General features: G+C 35.8%; 1 protein-coding gene across 4 annotated transcripts in view; it reads left to right on the forward strand.

Moving 5' to 3' along the window:
- Col4a5 (collagen type IV alpha 5 chain) overlaps positions 1-19,982 on the forward strand; it is a 211,583-nt gene that overhangs the window by 178,580 nt on the left and 13,021 nt on the right. For 2 of the 4 annotated variants that reach the window (XM_029473096.1, XM_029473098.1), the window contains 9 exons: positions 790-975; positions 2,619-2,627; positions 8,781-8,789; positions 10,661-10,794; positions 12,868-12,940; positions 13,399-13,470; positions 16,727-16,855; positions 17,098-17,196; positions 19,143-19,355. In XM_029473096.1, the coding sequence (XP_029328956.1) occupies positions 790-975; positions 2,619-2,627; positions 8,781-8,789; positions 10,661-10,794; positions 12,868-12,940; positions 13,399-13,470; positions 16,727-16,855; positions 17,098-17,196; positions 19,143-19,355 (924 nt within the window). The remainder of the gene's footprint in view (positions 1-789; positions 976-2,618; positions 2,628-8,780; positions 8,790-10,660; positions 10,795-12,867; positions 12,941-13,398; positions 13,471-16,726; positions 16,856-17,097; positions 17,197-19,142; positions 19,356-19,982) is intronic. The other 2 variants (XM_029473097.1, XM_021152696.2) reach the window with 2 other exon arrangements.

Here is a 19,982-nt window from a genome sequence, read left to right on the forward strand (position 1 = left end):
TTTTTTTTTTTTTTTTTTGAGACAGGGTTTCTCTGTATAGGCCTGGCTGTCCTGGAACTCACTTTGTAGACCAGGCTGGTCTCTATCTCAGAAATCCGCCTGCCTCTGGCTCTCGAGTGCTGGGATTAAAGGCATATGCCACCAGGCCTGGCTAAGTCCTAAACTAGTAACACAAATCTGAATAACTACAGATATGCATGTTGATACCTTGAAATGATCATTAGCAGTTCTATAGACATTTTCTCAAACTAAAAAATCTATCTCCTAAAATTTCCAGTATGCTTTTCAGGAAAGTTTAATATACCACTGTCTTATGGTTTGTAAGTATTAAGCGTTTTATAATAAAATGTCAAGAGCAGTTTGTCTAGATTATGATTATGAACTTTTAATATCATGGTCTGAATATAATAGCAGCCATTGAATTTCATTAGTCTTAAAATTAGACCCAAAGCTGTGATAGTTGTCTTCATCCATCTTGAACCAATTCTTGAAGATATTTTTATACATTTTATATTTGGTCTATCTTTTTTCCTCATAACTTCTGGTCATGTTATCATTGCCCTGTGTTCTAATATGAAGGATGCCGGCATTAGTTTTTCATTGCTAATAATTGCTTCTGATGACAGAGACATGTGTTTAATAAAGAGAGAAGATTTTGCATGTGTTTGAAGTGGATTTACCCTAGTGAATTTCATTAGCTTATCACATAGCTTTAGGCTTATAGGTGAGCTTATAATTCAGCATTCAGTATTACTGAATGTATCCCTAATTCCACTTTTACTTCTACAGGACAAAAGGGTGATGGAGGATCACCTGGACTTCCAGGAAATCCTGGCCTTCCAGGTTCAAAGGGTGAGCCAGGCTTTCAGGGATTCCCTGGTATGCCAGGTCCTCCAGGTCCTCCTGGTTCTCCTGGTCAAGCTTTGGAAGGTCCCAAAGGAAACCCTGGGCCTCAAGGCCCTCCTGGGAGACCAGGTATGATCGTGTGTGGTATGAAAAATGCTCTGTTTACCAGTTCAGTTAGTTGATTTTGCTGGCAGGTTATTTGGTCTTCAAGATTTTAGAATTTGTCATGTGAGAACTTCTTTTAAGAAAATAGCTTGCTTCATACCTAGCTTGTTGTAATATATACATTCATTTCAATAATGCATGTATTATTTACCTAAAGTTCATCTGGAATGGAAAAAAGAGAAAATGGTAAGGTTTTGTTAGTATTGTTACTAAAGATAACCTGGCATCAAAATGCAACCTGCACCTTTTTTAATGTCTGCTTCTTAGCATGTCATCACAGAAATCATTCTAGTGATCACCAAGTACATGCTTGTGTTCCATATCAGAAGCTGTTGCTATGGTTTCGTCACATGATCAGCAAATGTCACCAGGCACAATAAAAACTTAATCTTTAGGAACTAGGCAATCACATTTATCTTCAGCAGCACAGCATGGTCAAATTGACTCATAATCTCTTCATACCTCATGTTTGTCCCTCCTCTTTCCTGTGCTCACTCTTCAGTAGATCAATTTTGCATCCAAGGTTCATGTTCTAGTTTTTGTGTCTCTGCTGTGTCATTCCATTCTATTCATTGGGAAATGCTCATTCTAACCCCAGGTTAATGTTGCTGAGCTCAATAGCTCAATCACTGTTGATAACAGTCGAGGTACTTAATATTCATTTTGGGGGTAACTGAAAATTTTGCCTTAATTATTTTTTAAAGAAGAGAAATTTGAGATAGAAAGAAACAAAACAATTGTCTTTTCATTGCTCAAATGTTCTTAATTCATTTCTAAAGTGTATCATAAAACTAAAAGTTATCTTTATATTGCAAGAATTGAACTTGATTTTACTAATATGTGCCCTAAAACATGAATTAAGCAGTATAATGTACTGACTTCGGGACATCATTGTCAAAGTCAGATGTAATGTGATCTGACGTGATTGTTTCTGGAGAGTGTTTCTCTTTCTTTTGTTTACCACTGAAGAAAAACAGAGGAAATAGTCTCAGCCACATTAACTATCTCGCATGCAATATAAAGAACTGAAGCCAGTGTCTTGCTTTGTTTGCCTGTCATAATTCAAATAAACCAAACTATTATCCTCTTATATTCTAATTAGCGCTGCACTTATTTGTAACGACGAGTGGAGCTCTCAGTTGAACATTTCTGTAATAATAATAATAGAAAAGCAGTAGCCACAAACGTGATTTTGCAATCACGGTTTCTAAAGACTTATCAACCTTCTCCAAAGAAGAATGCACATCTAATGAATGTTTGATTTCTTGATTTGTTTATAAACTACAGATCTAAAATAAAGTGTTAAATCAATTTCTCTTAGAATTGAATGTTCCCAATTTGAGCTCATAACAATGAACATCGTAATATGATTTTTCAAACTTTATTGCGTGTACAGTTTTCATTTTAACATTAATGCTTAATAGAGATAGTTTGGTTTATATAAGATGCATGAATATGGACTTTCAGAGAGTTCTATTATTAAATTCAACTTTAACTTGAGAGTATTTAGTATAATGCTATAGTTTCTTGATGTTTCTAACAGTTTTGATATTTTCCTTTTTGTTAACGATGACATTGGGCTTTGGTGAACTTCCATCCCTACCCAGGTCCTCCAGGTTAGCTCCTTAACTCCAAAGTAGTAATTGCATGGAATTTGAAATTTTACCAATGTATTTATTACTTATATACGTGTATATACACATATGTGCCAATTTATATATGTATGTGTGTAATGCCTTCAAGGTTCTAAATATATTTTAAGAGCATATGCCAATTCAGTTTTGAAATGGTGGCCTGGGCCTAAGTTGTCAGAATATTGTAGCGCCAAGTATTTCCCTTGGAATGATTCTAAATTATCCAATTATGGAGATGGACTAAATTAAATACTTCAAAATTCATACTTGTGTCATTTTTAATTGAGATTTTATAGAACTCAATTTTGTCAAAGAATGCTTTTCCTTTGTTAGAAAGTATTTTATTGCATTATAAACTTTTAATGCAATAAAATTAAACTCATTCAGAAAAGCATCTTTAAAAATAATAATAATAATAATAATAGCAATAATGTAGGTAATGAAATCCTTGATTTGCTACACACACACACACACAGACACTCACACAGACAAACACAAACATACCTCTATAAGGTTTTCAAACAGCTTCATATTTTGGCTTGTCACATATTTTCAAAGGTTTACACATTTTTTAACTTCTGAGCATATTTGTGTGTGTATATATGGGCTGCAGGTGCCCACTAATATCAGAGGCATAAGACTCACTTGGAGTTCTTTGTATATATTGGATAATAGCCCTATCAGATTTAGGATTGGTAAATATCTTTTCCCAATCTGTTGGTTGCCTTTTTGTCTTATTGACAGAGTCCTTTGCCTTACAGTGCCCTTTGTCCTTTGCAGTTGTATGAGGTCCCATTTGTCGATTCGTGATCTTTCAGCACAAACCATTGCTGTTCTGTTCAGTAATCTTTCCCCTGTGCCCATATTTTCAAGGCTCTTCCCCACTTTCTCCTCTATAAGTTTCAGTGTATCTGGTTTTATGTGGAGATCCTTGATCCACTTAGATTTGACCTTAGTACAAGGAGATAAGAATGGATCAACTTAATTCTTTCTACATGCTGACCGCCATTGAACCAGGACCATTTGTTGAAAATGCTGTCTGTTTTCCACTAGATGGCTTTAGTTCCTTTGTCAAAGATCAAGTGACCATATGTGTGTGGGTTCATTTCTGCGTCTTCGATTCTATTCCATTGATCTACCTTCCCGTGACTATACCAATACCATGCAGTTTTTTATCACATTTGTTCCGCAGTACAGCTTGAGGTAAGGGATGGATCTGGAGAATATCATTCTGAGTGAGGTAACCCAATCACAAAAGAACACACATGATATACACTCACTGATAAGTGGATATTAGCCCAGAAACTTAAAATACCCAAGATACAATTTGCAAAACACATGAAACTCAAGAAGGAAGACCAAAGTGTGGATATTTTGACCCTTCTTAGTAGGGGGAACAAAATACCCATGGAAGGAGTTACAGAGACAAAGTTCGGAGCAGAGACTGAAGAAATGACCATCCAGAGAGCTCTACCTGGGGATCCATCCCACAAACAACCACCAAACCCAGACACTATTGAGGATACCAACAAGTGTTTGCCAACAGGAGCCTGATATAGCTGTCTTCTGAGAGGCTCTGCCAGTTCCTGGCAAATACAGAAGTGGATGCTCACAGTCATCCATTAGACTGAGTACAAGGTTCCCAATGAAGGAGCTAGAGAAAGCACCCAAGGAGCTGAAAGCATTTGCAGCCCCATAGGAGGAACAACAATATGAACTAACCAGTACCCCCAGAGCTCCCTTGGACTAAACCACCAACCAAAGAATACACATGATGGGACTCATGGCTCCAGCTGTATACGAGGCAGAGGATAACCTAGTCGGTCATCAATGGAAGGAGAGGCCCTTGGGTCTGTGAAGGCCCTTTACCTCAGTGTAGGGGGATGACAGGGCCAGGAAGTGGAAGTGGTGGGTTTTTGCACAGGTCGGGGGGGGGGGGAATAGGTGGTTTTAGGAGGGCAAACCAGGAAAGGGATAAGATATGAAATGTAAATAAAGAAAATATCTAATAAAAAAAATAAGACTCACCTGGAGCTGAAGTCACAAACAGTTGTGAGCTGTCTAAAATGGGTACTGAGAACTGAACTTGGGCCCTTTGCAAGAGCAATGTGTACTCTTAACCACTGAGACATCTATCCAGGTCCTTTGTCACATAATTTTTAAATTGCTTTGCTGTGAAGAACTAATAAGCATAAAGGAAAAATATAACTTAATGTAACCAGCACAGATTAAAGGCTCACAGTCACATATATGGTCATCACATGTAGCAAGAAATTATGCCAAAGAAAAATTACCAAGAGTTACATCACAGGGTTGAAAAAAAAAGATCTGTTGCTTCTAGTTTTCTTTTTTTTAATGTGTACCCAATCTGATATAAAAAGTTAACCATGGAAATCTCAATATATTTATTATTTTCAAGATAAATAGTCCTTTTCTCTTTTGTAGAAAGGAAGTAAAATGGGTCAAAATATAATCCTGAGATATGGCTTTTGAAAATGGGGAGGCTTTGTTTCTTTTTTTTTTAAACTGGAATATATATATATATATATATATATATATATATATATATATATATATATGTTTCAAATGTTATACCCTTTTCCGGTTCCCCCACCCCTGAAGTCCCCTATCCCATCCCCCTCCCTCTGCTTCTCCCTCTGCACCCTCCCACTTCTGCCTCCCTATACTGGGGCATAGAGCTTTCACAGGGCCAAGGGCCTCTCTTCCTATTGATTTCTGACAAGGCCATCCTCTGCTACATATGCAGTTGGAGCCATGTGTCCCTCCATGTATAATCTTTGGTTGGTGGTTTAGTTCCTGGGAGCTCTGGGGGGTCTGGTTGGTTGATATTGTTGTTCCTCCTATGGGGCTACAAACCCCTTCAGCTCCTTCAGTCCTTTAAGTCCTCCATTGGGGACCCTGTGCTCAGTCCAATGGTCTACTGCAAGCATCTTCTGTATTTTTCAGGCTCTGGCAGAGCCTATATTCACCACAGTTTGTAGAGGGGGGAGGGGAGATATGATTCTCTATGTCAATTGATTCCTTGATTTATTTCTACCATACCAAATAATGCACACATATATTCATACATACATACACACATGTGCAAAATGTTTTATGTGTAAGAATCTATTGATTAGGAAAAATTTTAAAGATGCAAGCTCTGAAGACAAATTTTATCATGACAACTATAATAGAGAAGATCCCATTATAACAAAGAAAAGGAACTAAACTGAGCTCCAAATAAAACAGAAACAAAGACTTCCAGGGACATAAGGAGAGAGTTATTGACTGAAACTTACTAAGAAGTACTAGAAAGCAAGAGGAGTCTTAAACTTACTTCATATGATTCTCACTAAAGGCAGGCCAAGGATTTAGACACCAGAGTGAGGGATGAGGAACTTGGTCAGATGTTAAATACTGGAGATTTAAAGTTTGAAAGGTACTAAACTGATTTGGTTGGATTTTTCCTGTAACTGGGCTTCGAATGCGGAAAAAAAAAAAAAAAGTGAGACGTAGCAAGAAGTCTCAAGGATTCTGGTTTAAGGTTTAGTCAAAGAGAGGATTATTTTTCACACAGGAAAACTGAGACCCAAAATTATTGAGAATGTGGCTTAGAGTCATGCATGCTGTTAGGGACTGACTAGGGACTTCCCAGTACTCTTCTACTAGTAGCACCCTATAATTCTTGCACAAACTGTTGATGTTTATGATCTGGTTTCTTAATAAATTCATGGAGCAAAACTGCTTTTATCATGTTAGGAATCTTATAGTTAGCTAGATCTTAGATCTAGTTATCTCCTCCTCTTCCTCCTCCTCCATCTCCTCCTCCTCCTAGTCTTCTTTTTCCTCTTCCTTTCTTCTCCTCCTCCTTCTCCTACCCCTTCTCCTTCTTCTCCTTCTTCTGTTATCTCACATCTTCATCAATCCCTAATAACATCATCTTACATTCTTCCTAAGCGGATGCCCTCGAGTATATTAAGACAGTGAAAATGATTTAACTATCAACAGGATAAAGACAAGATTGGGGTAACTTTGAAGCAATTTTTCAATGTTATTCTGTCTAACTTGCCTAGAATTCTGCTGCCTTGATCACTGCTAGACTGGAATGCTAGCTAGGATTTTTTTCCTGCTATGCTAGAATATATTTGAAGAAGAAAGAGAAAAGTTTCCCCAATACTTTTTTTTTTTTTTTTTTTGAGGCAGGATTTCTCTGTATAGCCCTGGCTGTCCTGGAACTCACTTTGTAGACCAGACGGGCCTCAAACTCAGAAATCTGCCTGCCTCTGCCTCCCGAGTGTTGGGATTAAAGGCGTGTGCCACCACGCCCGGCTTTCCCCAATATTTTAAAACCAATTTAACAACTTCCCCTTTGTTAAACATGATAAAATTGTAATTCTTGAAAGGTAGCCTCTGTGATGGTTACAATAGGTGAAGAAAGCAACTTTGAGTGGAAATTAGAATTAAAATATAACAGTTGATTCTATAACCTACCTACCTTCAATTTCTTTTTCAGTTAAATTTAAGTACATGATTTGAAAAATAGTAAATTGAGGCCTCACACATAAAAATTGACTTGGCATATAGTTCATTAATATGTAGCCCTTTAGAAATTAAACTCTTAGAAATTTTGCTATGATATGGTCCAAAGTTTCCTGTGCCGATGAATCATTAAAATGCCTCATATCAATAAAATATCTTTCTGAATATTATTATTGAGTCACTCTAAAGCTAATATTCATATAATGTATCTTCACTTTGAACTATGCTAAAAGCAATTCTAATCTAGTTAATTGAGTGTCCAGACTATAAGTCGTTGGCTAATTTGTTGTATGTGGTTTGGAGACTATTTACATAAACTGAAATATATTATTCTAAGTTTCCAATTCTCAAATGCTCCTAAATTTTTGGTTTTAATCATCATTGTTCTTTTAGCATCTTACACATAGCAGACAGTAGTTCTATATTCGAAACTTGACTTTGATCCTTATGTAAACATGCAAGGAAGGACAGTATAGATAACACTATTACATTCAGAGAGATTGAATTACCCAGTCATATAGTTACAAAGAAGCAGGGTCAAGAGGAAGTTCCAAGGTCTTTTAACTCCTGGTACTCAATGGTCTTGCACCATTTATTCTCTTTAAAATTCAATGTTTATAAATCATAGCAAGAACTCTAAGAAAAGAGAAATTGTGTTTAGAGTTAATTGATACTAACCAAAGAATGTTCTACTTGTAGATTTTAATATTGTTACATAATGTTCCTTCTTTAAATGGTTAATAGTCTGATAATACATGCATTGAATAATACTTTTTTTTAAAAAAGTTGTTGTAATACTTAAAATGGCTTGGGGTAGGTTACTGCATGCCACAATATTTTTAAAGTACCCCTTTACTAATAGTCTTCATATCATTGGAAAATTGGAATATTTATTTTTAAATTCAATGGTTGTTTATACTTAAGTACTTAAAACAAATACTAATAGAAGATGGCCTCCTGATTTATTATGAAAAATTAAAATATGACTTTATAAAAGGTATTTGAATAGGGCAAACAAAAGCAAAAGTCGTAATGGTTGCTCCATAGTGTAATTTTTCTTTGAGTCTCAGGTCAGCTTTCTAATTATATTTTTGCCTGTGAGGTTTAGAAAGTTACCTGTTCCTATCATATTGGTTCACTCTGAACATCAAAATACATTTTTACTTCATGTTTGTATCAAAGGATGGCACAGGTTTAAATACTTGTTCACAGTTACTTTGTTAAAGAAAATGAAGGCTTTTGGTGAAATGGTACTATCTTGCCAACTTTAATGTTTTGAAACGCTAATATTTAGAAATGTCCAGTAGTCATGTTAACATAGTCTCTTAAATAGATCTTCCCTCCCATTAATGGCCAACAGCTTATTATCTAGAATAAGCACTATTTTAAAAATATTTAGTTCTCTATATTTCTGGATGGGTCTGTTTGCCTATTGATTGTGCTGTAGGTATAAGAAATGCTTACAAAGAGAATTACTGTTCAACTTGCTCTATAATGTGAACCACTTCTAACTCATCATCTGATTTTGTACTGTGTGATGTCTGATCCTGCTGACATCGATCTTTGGGCTTTGGTGAACTCTGATCTTCCCAGGTTTTCAAGGTTAGACTCTTCGCTGGTCAGTTTTCTCCTTTATTAAATGCTTTATATATGTGATAAGAGAGATGCACTTTATTATTGTAATTCATAAGTTATTGAAAAGTGATGTTATCCTCAAATACTACCCTATTGGGTTTTGACATTTTTGACTTATTGATATTTGATATAATATCAGATTTTTGTGGTCTGATTGTTTGTAATATATATATATATATATATATATATATATATATATATATATATACCTGGTAAAACTGAAATAGCCATACAAACACCTTTACATTATAAACTGCATTAAGATATTTAATTAAGCAAACATCTGGATAATTTCTAATCTATGCATATGGATTTTATTTTTTTTTTGAAATTTTTTACACACAATTGCCCTAAGCTGTGCGATCAATGCTGTTTTCAATAATAGAGAAAGAATGCTCTTAGATACCGTTAAAATAAAACTCTGCTTTTACTAGAATCCTAATTTAATTTTTGGAGACAGTGAAAATATCATATCATGTCTGAGATGACATAAAATTCCCAGTATTTTCTTTTAGTTGATAATAGAAACTCCAAATGGAGAATGGTGGCATGCAAAGGTTCAATTTCCCTGTCTTATATCTTCCCTCATCATTGTCATTGGGTTGGTTCAGAGACTATTCAGTTTTAGCTTAACAGCCTAAATTGCTACCAGACTTCTAGCCTAAATTGTACAAATTACCGAGTTTATTTAGAAAATCTTATTCTAGTGTATTTGAGCTAAGCAGCTGTGGTTTTGGTTTTTCCAAGTACAAAGTAACCCCAAACCTTTCATTACAATTGCAAAAGGAATTTTTTGTGATTGTGATGTCTGTTTGACAAGCTAAGGTGATTGTATGATTTAAGTTGTCAAAATTAATTGCTGAATTATCATGAACTTGCTCTTTGTCATAACCAGATAATTACCACATTGTGAAACCACTTAAAAATTCTTTAAACATTAAAAATATCATAAGATCCATTTTATGTTTAATTTTATTACTAATAATTAATAGTAAGCATAACTATCAAAACACCAACATTTCATGGTTCTTAGTATTTGGTAGGCACTGTCCAGTGCCAAAGCCACCTGGTTGCTTAAGGGAACTGATATCTTTATTTAGAATGATATGTTAAAATGTAGTACAAAATTTTAAAAACCCATGGAAACATTTTGAAATGAATTTTATATATACTATACTGAAACAATAAATATATGGCATGTAAAAGATATCCCATGTGCCAAGCATATCAATAAAATGAACTTAAAGTTAGTGTGCTTAACTATTTTAAAGTACTGAGGGACATATGGAACCAATGCTCCAGGATGTGACCCAGGAAACTGTTTTGATATCTCCCTTTCCACAGGAGCATACCGTAATTTGAGACTAATGGTATCCTATGTCTCATTTCAATTTGAGTCAAACACACTTACATGGATTACAGAAGCAAACATCATATCCAGAGTTGTTTTAGATCTCAGTTTACTATGTTTATTAGAAAATAAAATACAAAGGTCTGGGGAGATGTTGCTGAGTTGGTAGACTATTTGGCTAATCCCTGGGATCACATAAGCTAAATGTTGTGGTAAATCCCTGTAATCCTAGCACTTGGGTGGTAGGGCAGGCAGACCAGAAGTTCAAGGTCATTTTTTGGTGCAACAATGAGTTCAATAATAACCTGAGATACAGGAGACACTGTTCCAGAAAAGAATGTAAACCTAAAGGGTCTACAAATCAGCATCAATAACAAAAATGTCTACATTTACTCAGTCTTCACCACAAAGTAACACAAAGATGACTGGTATTTTAAAAACCTGGAATACTTTACTAATATGTGGCCATTTGTTGTGCATTACCAAGGTCCACCAGGTACAGAAGGTCCTCGTGGCCCCCCTGGAAATGGAGGTATCAAAGGAGAGAGGGGAAATCCAGGCCCACCTGGGCAACCAGGCTTACCTGGTTTGAAAGGAGATCAAGGACCACCAGGACTCCCGGTAAGAAGTGAGACTAGATATTTGATGGTAGAATAGTGTGGGTGACAGCTTTCAAAATGGGAATTCTGAGCAGCAGAATTTTATTAACACTCATCACATAGCTCACTGGTGAAGTAAAAAGAAAATAGAAGGCAAGGCTCCTAGTCTTCCCACTAAATTGTCTTTGCTGTTTTATACTAAAAGAGTTTTGGTGAGAACAAACCTATGAAAAGGAAACTTACATATACACATCAGTACATTGTATTTTAGATGAATACACCCATAGGAAAGTAATTATGGTGAGTAGGAATAGTTTAGAGTTTGAAATTAGAGTCAGGGTCAGGTTTCAGTTGCACTATTTTTCTAAGTTTATGCTTCTCTCTTCTATAACCACAGTGCAGTTATCAACTTTGCAAAATTGAAGAGAAATCAACTATTTTAATTTCTACTATTTCTATTCTGATTTTATCAAATGGTATAGTCATGTAAATTTTAGCATTACACTCTGTACAAAGGTATCCAGACCAAATCGTGTATTCCATTTAACTGCTATGTCTCTTTATTCTATAATATGAAATAGTTCCTTAGCTTTTTTCTTTCATGATTTTAATACTTAAAAAGTGTAGCCTATCCTCACTTTTAAAATGTAGCAGAAGATGGCCTTATCTGGCATCACTGGGAGGGAAACCCCTTGGTCCTGTGGAGACTTGATAACCCAGTGTAGGAGAATGGAGTGGGTGGGAAGGGGGGGGAATAGGGGAGAGGGAAGAGGGGATGGGGCTTGTAGAGGGGGAACTGAGAAGGGGGATAACATTTGATATGTAAAAAAATAACCAGTAAAATAATAGAATAAGCCTTCTTTTGTCTAATTTGTCATTTTAATTAAATTCAGGTTGTACATCCTTAGCTAGAATATTCCAAGAGTAATGAAAATACTGTCTTTATCAAAATTTATCCATAAATTTAGCATCTATCAATGAGTTTTGAATGGATAATTTCTACTGGGTTAATGGCAAAATGGTGACTTTGTAAACTTGGCATTATATCTACATGTACCATTTAGTCCTACTGTAGGCAAGAGATGTCCCTTCTATTCTATGCAGTCACATATTTATTATGAACATGGGCTCATGTTTTTTTTCCAGTCATTTATAAAATTTGAAGCTATCATTGCTTATTTTGATATTCTCATTGTTCCAGATTTGATAGCCATATCAAGCTGGATCCGATGACATTCTGACATGCTTCTAAAACTGCTTTTTCTTTGACACTTTCTTATATTTTGACGTAAAAATACATTCTCACATTAGGCCTTTTTCAGTCCTATTAAAAGCTTCACAGCTCTACAGTTAGTGTAGTACAGTAGCCTCTTCAATCATCTTGACATTATATGTTCTTCCTTTTAGATTCTTAAGCTATTTTCTCTCTCTTCCTCCCCTCCCCCTCCCTCTCCCCTCCCCCTCTCTTTCTCATTTTTTGTTGCTTTCTATATTATCAGTGGCTCTCATCAACCTAATTATCATTCCAAGATTATATTTGCCAAATCTTTCAGACTTTATCATTTCTCCATCTACCACTCCAGATCTAGAGTACAAAGAAAGTGATTTTTAATAATCATTACTTACTAAATACTCTATATCATCAATTTTCTAAACATTTAACAAGAACTTTGTCATTTGATCCTTCCCACCACTCCATAAAGTAGGCATACTTTTTTCTCCATGATGCAGAAGAGAAACTATGGGTAAAAGGTTAAATATTTAAAAGTCACCGGTATTTGGAAGGCTCTATGCCCCAGTGTAGGGGAATGCCAGGGCCAGGAAGCAGGAAGGGGTGGGTTGGGGAGCAGGGGAGAGAGGATAGGGGGTTTTTGGAGGGGAAACCAGGAAAGGGGGTAACATTTGAAATGTAAATAAAGAATATATCTTTTAAAAAAAATAAGTCACAGGTAATAAGCAGAGTGAGAATTTGGATCCTTCCAGTTTAACTGGAAAAACAGCTCTCTAAGCCACTGTGCAATAACTGAATCTTTATTCCCCTTTCTCTACTCTGCCCTAGTTATGATTCTAACACCAATGACTTTTATTTATTTAGGGTAACCCTGGCCGGCCAGGTCTTAATGGAATGAAAGGAGATCCTGGTCTCCCTGGTGTTCCAGGATTCCCAGGTATTTGAAAGAGTGGTTTAAGGTTTTCTTTATATTTTTAAGTATTTTTATTTATTCTTTGAACATTCCATATATTCAATATATTGTTATCGAATGTACCTCTACTACCTTCCTCAAGCTCAGTGCAGCTGTCTCTCTTCCAACTTCATGTTCTCTTTATTACTCCTCCTTCTCCTTTACTATACTATACACTATATACTATACTACTATACTTTTATAGTAGTTGTTGTTGTTGTTGTTGTAATACTAAACAATACCCTAAGTCCAACTAGTGGTGACCCTATTAAGTTCCTTTAGAAAAAAACTGGTTTTTGCTTTGCTTTGCTTTGCTTTGCTTTGCTCTGCTCTGCTCTGCTCTGCTCTGCTCTGCTCTGCTCTGCTTTGTTTGTCTTATTTTCCTACATAAGGCTGTCTTGTTGCATATTTATGCCGTTTTATTTTATATATCATCTTTCCAGGAATGAAAGGACCCATTGGAGTACCAGGCTCCACTGGCCCTGATGGGGAACCAGGTCTTACTGGGCCCCCAGGTAAGAATTTTTCTTCTTCTAAGGCTGATACTTTGAAACATGAAAGACTTTTTGAAGTATCTGTTCTGTCTTTCCAAATTATCAACATAATTTTCTTACCAGCATTATTTCCTAATTTCTTAAACTCTTTATTTAGTTCTATTATATTGATAGCCACCTCATTAACTTTAAGTTAGAAGTGCCTACCCCCATTCAACAGGAGGAAAGCTAGCCAGCCAGAATGGAGCTTTCAGATAAGGCCTAGCTAGATTCCTATGAATTCTTTAACTCAAGTCTGTGGTATCTTCAGCAATAGGGCCTTACCATCAAGTTTTGGGTAACCAAGAGCCTGTAATATTTGGGGATGGCCTATGGTAACTCACTGTCCAGTAACTGCAAAAGAAGTAACTCATTACCTGCACTGGACTTTTCATTTGTTAGCCTGTGGTATCTACTAGTGGTATTGTTACTCTGATATTGAGTAACCACATTTTAACTTGTATGTGTGTATGGATGTGTATGTGTGTGCATGTGTGTGTGTAAATTTCTGCAATAGTATGTTTCCATATGATGTGTTCAAAAGTATTTAATGTTACTATCCATCCTAATTGCCCCTCCTCTACACTGCCCTTCCTTTCCCCATCCCAATTTAACCCTTACAGTTTCTAGTCCAGTTTAACCCATAAAAACCATGTTTTCTATCTCTCCTCCTCTGAAATTTCCTCTCTCTGGTCCTTTATTACTTTCCTGACTTTTATGGATATTCCAAATGAAACATTCATCTGATGGCTTAAAGCTAACTTCCACAGATTAGAGAAAACATGACATTTCTTTTTTCTGGTATGGGTTACCTACTCAGAATGATTGTTTCTAGCACCATTCACTTACCTGCACATTTCATGTTCTTTTTCTTAATATTTGAATAATATAAATATACTATATTTTAAGTACCCTTTCACCAGTTGATCAAAATCTCTAGTCTGTTTTCTTTTCCTGGCTATGGTAACGAGAACAGCAATAAACATCAATGAGGAGATATCTCTTTTGGGATTACTCAAGAGTAATACAACTGAATCACATGTAGATCTGTTTCTAGCTATCTGAATCACCTCCACTGATTTTCAAATTGGCTGCATGCACAAGGATGTAATCCTACAAGCAGCAAACAAGTGTTGCTTTTTTCCAACACCTATGCCAGCATTTGTCATTTTGTTTTGTTTTTGTTTGTTTGTGTATGTTATATGTGTATATATATATTAATACTATAGACATTCTGATTGGGTAAGATGAAGTCTCAAAGTGTTTTAATTTGCATTTCCCTGATATCTAAATATGTTAAACATTTTAAAATGATTTTGCATCCTGTGTTTAGTGTATATATGTTTAGGATTGCTATGTCCTAGTGGACTTTTTTCTTTAATGAGTGTAAAATTTCCCTCTTTATCTTCTGATTAGTTTTGGCTTTACATTTTTTTCATCAGATATTAGAGTAGCTACACTATGCTTGTTTTTGATCCATTTTCTTAGAATATCTTTTTCCATCCTTTTACCCTAAAATGCTATCTAACATTGGTCATTAGGTATGTTTCTCAGCAGCAACATCAAAAAAGAGACAGATCCTGTTTTCTGATCCAATCTGTTAAACTGTGTCACTTTATTGGAGAGCTGAGAACATTAACATCATTCCAATTCATTCTAGCTTTCATAGTTTCCACTTAAATATCAACTGTTAGTCTGACTTTCTTTTACCCTTGAAAGATTTAATATCCTTTCTTCATTCTGTTCATTTTTTAAATTTTGTATGGGGAATCTATTTCCTGGCCCAGACTATGGTGCTTTGTATACCTCTTAGACCTTGATTTCCTTCCTTATATTAGGGACATTTTATTCTATGATTCTGGTGAAAATATTTTCTGTACCTTTTATGTGAGCTTTTTCTCCCTCTATACCTATTCTTCCTAGATTTGGTCTTTTATAGTGGCCCAGAGTTCCTGTATCTTCCATTATTGGAATTTTTTAAATTTGACATTTTCTTTGACTAAGTGATCCAATTCTTCTACCTGTTCTTCAAGACATAATATTTTTCTCTTCCACTTGGTCTAATCTAATGGTAAGGCTTTCATCTAATTTTTGGTTTGAATTTCTGAATATTTCACTTCAAGATTTTTTATTTTGACATTTTTGTCAGAAGTTCTATTTCTTTATTAAATACTATTTTTCATATCTTGAATTGTTTTGATTATTTAATTCTGTTTTTGAGTGCTTCATTCTAGAATTCATTCTTACCTATTCAAGTTCCTTGATAATTCTCATTTTTACTATTTTGAAATACCTTGTTACATATCTTGAGTCACTTTTCTCAGGGAACATTACGACAGGAGTATTAATATTTTATGAAGACTTATTATTTCGCTTATTCATGTTTGTGTATCTGTGATGGGATCTTGAAATAGGTTGTTGTCTTTCCTTTGTTGAATGGATATTTGAAGCTCTGTTTCCTAGAACCCAAAGTTATCATGCAACAGACCAGATGTATAGGACTTCCTGTTTAGTCTTTGTGCACTTTAGTGTTGATGTTATGTGGGGTTTCAGAAGTAGTCTCAGCTAAAGCACCCAAATAAGCCTTCTGTAAAGTTAGGAAATCCTCACAGCAGATCTTCAGGAGTGTTCAGGAAAGGTTCTCAGGACTGATCCTCAAGCAGTAGATGCTAGTAGAATTGATAATGCAAGCCTAGGATACCTACCTGAAGGGACAGGGTAGGGGAATGGGAAACAGGGAATGAGGGTGTGTATAATGCTAATTCTTGGAGAGTGACAGTCTTTATTTAGGGCATGGAAAAGGGTGGAGTTGGTAACTAGCATCTTTGATTCTGCATTGACAAGGGGCCAGTGGTACATGGCAGCCATAGATGGAGTTGGCAGCTGTAATCTAGAATTTTTTTATCTAGAGAGGAGGGGAGCAAGGGTTTTCAGCATGGAAGGATGGAGTTAGCTGGATGAGTCTGGTGTTTCTATCCTGATGAGGGATTACTGAAGCTGGGTCAAAAGGCTGGGGGGTGGGCTCGTTTTAATTTTCTTGAAGAAATGATTACACTTTTCATGAATACATTTCTGTTTAATGTGGTAGCAGTTAAGTCCATTCACTTGTTTGTTTGATTTTATGTATTTATTTATTTATGTCATGCAAATGCATCTTCTGATCTTAAGACAATTTGGCATCTGTTTCTCCAGACATTTCCTCTTCACCATCTTTACTTTTATGTGTTTTGCTTCTTAGGTCCTCCTGGGTTGCCTGGTCCTTCAGGACAGAGTATTGTAATCAAAGGAGATCCTGGACCTCCAGGGATTCCTGGACAACCTGGATTAAAAGGTCTACCAGGACTTCCAGGCCCTCAAGGCCTACCAGGTAGGTCATTTTTTATGGCCCATCTATTTGAGAACATTCCCTTGATTCACTTTTTACATGCAAATAGTTTGTCTCTCATAATAATCCCAGCAAGGAAAAGAAGAAGGGGCTACCACAGACCCCACTTCTCTTTTTCTTAAAAATGTTAAAATAATTTAGGCTCAACCAGATTTATTTTAACTCCTTTGGGCAAGCTAATTTAAATGGCTTGAAGGTATGAAAATCTATTTCTTTCCTTGTAGGTCCAATTGGCCCTCCAGGAGATCCAGGACGCAATGGACTCCCAGGCTTTGATGGTGCAGGAGGGCGCAAAGGAGACCCAGGTCTGCCAGGACAGCCAGGTAAAATGACTAAAACAGTGATGTTGGTCATGGTATTTATGTGTTCAAGACCTTTGGATATGAGGCTCTACTTGGATCTGACAACTAACTACTTATGGAGAGAGCATGAATAGCTGTCAAATCCAGAGCTGGGGAAAAATAGGAAGGTACATCCAAAGAAATATGCTATACTAGACAAGCATAAATATGCTACATTTTCTTTTATATAATGCATTAGAAATCCAAGACATTCTTCCCCATATTCAATATAATCACTTTTCAACTATATTGTTTTATTTTATTTTAGTAAGGTTAGACCTAGGGTTTTAGTGTGGGGGACAGGCAACTATTGAGATGCTTCCTCTGCTCCATTCAATGAATTTCAATCTGTATATTACCTACCTGAGAACAATTTTTCATCTTTCTTCATTTTGTGATATTATAGAAGATAATTTCCCCAATAGAATGTAGTAAATATAGATGAAAAGTTTAAATGATCACTGTAGAACTTTGAAGATTGTAGTAAAATCTTATGCGGAGAAAATATATTGATATACAGATTTTTTAAGTCAGTCATTACTGTATTCTTTTTACAATATTAACTTTTGTTTCTGCTAGATGTATTTCGTCCTCTTGTTTTTTTTTTAACTCAGTATGTTATGACATAACCATAGTTGGCCCAGTCTTTACAGTGTAGCCTGCACTGTAGATTGCCCAAATCATGACAATCCTCTTTTTTTAGCCTCCTAAGTACTGAGAATCAGTTTCTTACATTTCTATCACAAGACAACATAATCCCAAAATGAATTTGCTTAAACTTATTTTTAAAAACCACTAATATGATTGCTAAAATAAAAGCCAGGCAGTAGTGGCATATACCTTTAGTCCCAGCACTTGAGAGGCAGAGGCAGGCAGATCTCTTGAGTTCAAAGCCATCCTAGTCTACAGAGTGAGTTTCAGGACAACCAGTGTTAAGGGAAAGAATCTCTGTCTTGAAAAAAAAAAACAAAAAATAAAAGATTAAAAACACAATAAATTGTTAATATATTAGTAACTATATAATATAGTTATACAAACATAAAGAATATGTATTAGAAAAAGAGGATCTTTGGTGACAAAATAGTATAGTGATACATATGGACCTTCTTAGAGACAACACTGCCAATTCAGTAACCTTGTGTTTCCAGAGAATGAACAAATTAGTGACATCTTTATCACAGGCATTGGTATGAAGTGTTCTAAAAGCAAAAATTACCACATACACAATAGTTAAAGCTCTGGGTACAAGGAGAACCATGAGTGGCATATTAAAATAATGCCTTTTGGATGCTGGAGAGATGGTTCAGTGGTTAAGAGCACTGAATGTTCTGCCACAAGTCCTGAGTTCAATTCCCAGGAACCACATGATGGTTCACAGCCATTTGTAATGGAATCTGATGCCCTCTTTAGTGTGTCTGAAGATAGCTACAGTGTACTCATATACATACAATAAATCTTTTTTAAATGATGCAATTTGAAGGCTTTTAAAGAATATATTATGTATTTTCTAAGCAAGTATCATTTAGAACAAATCTCCAGATGTATTAAAGAAAAACCTTTTCAACACTGAAGCTATTAAACAAAGCAGCTGGTGACATTAGGTCATAAGATTCAAACTCCTTTAGTATATAGCAAGAAAATAGATAACATGCTGGCTTCCCACAGGCATATCTTCTTCTTACCTAAAATTCTGTTCAAGAATTTTAATGCTTAATGTCTTCAGCCTATTCTAGAAGGAAATAAATGCATTTAAATCTCTTTGAGGGCAAAGAAAATAACTCATCTGTCTCTCTACTCATTATATCTGACAATGCTTTTATAGACACCACATAAATATTGAATAAGTTAACCAATCACTATTCTTTATTAATAGCCACAGTGGCCCAGAGCTTGCTTAATCTTGTAAGCCAATGATTTCATACAAATAGGTGCCCGTGGATTGGATGGTCCCCCAGGACCAGATGGATTGCAAGGACCTCCAGGACCCCCTGGAACCACCTCTGTTGCCCATGGATTCCTCATCACACGTCACAGTCAAACAACAGATGCACCACAATGCCCACGGGGAACAGTGCATATCTATGAAGGCTTTTCTCTCCTGTATGTACAAGGAAATAAAAGAGCCCATGGTCAAGACTTGGGTAAGATAAATGACATCTACCTTCTTTCCATGTCTTTTGTATTTATTTCAAAAATCTTCTTAGGTTCTAGAGTACCCTTGGACAAAAAAAAAATGTACAACTCTATTCTATGGGGACTATAAATTGAAGAGCATATCAGTGCCAAATAACTACAGTCACTATAAATTTTAAATGAATAATTTTAACTTCAAATTAAAAACATTAAAAGCATTGCAGCTAGTATGAGGTATATTTTTTCTTGGTTTAAAGCAAGATGACTTCAAAGACATGTTTCCTTTTACTTAGTCTATTAGTAATAAAGCAGTTGTCCCGGGCACTCTCTAGTATAGCAGCTGCTTGATTATGCACTGTTTGTAATTTATGGATGGCAGATTTTTATTATGCATCCCCACATGTCTTCTCTATATTTAGTCAATGGCATGAGGCTGCACTGATGACTATCAAGACCTCTCCATCCCCATGATTTCTTTCCTTTCCTTTCCTTTTTCCTTTCCTTTCCTTTCCTTCTTTCCTTCTTTCCTTCTTTCCTTTTTCCTTTCCTTTCCTTTCCTTTCCTTTCCTTTCCTTTCCTCTCCTTTCCTCTCCTTTCCTCTCCTCTCCTCTCCTCTCCCTCTCCTCTCCCTCTCC

This window comes from Mus caroli, chromosome X, assembly GCF_900094665.2.
Source record: "Mus caroli chromosome X, CAROLI_EIJ_v1.1, whole genome shotgun sequence".
NCBI classification, from domain to species: domain Eukaryota; kingdom Metazoa; phylum Chordata; class Mammalia; order Rodentia; family Muridae; genus Mus; species Mus caroli.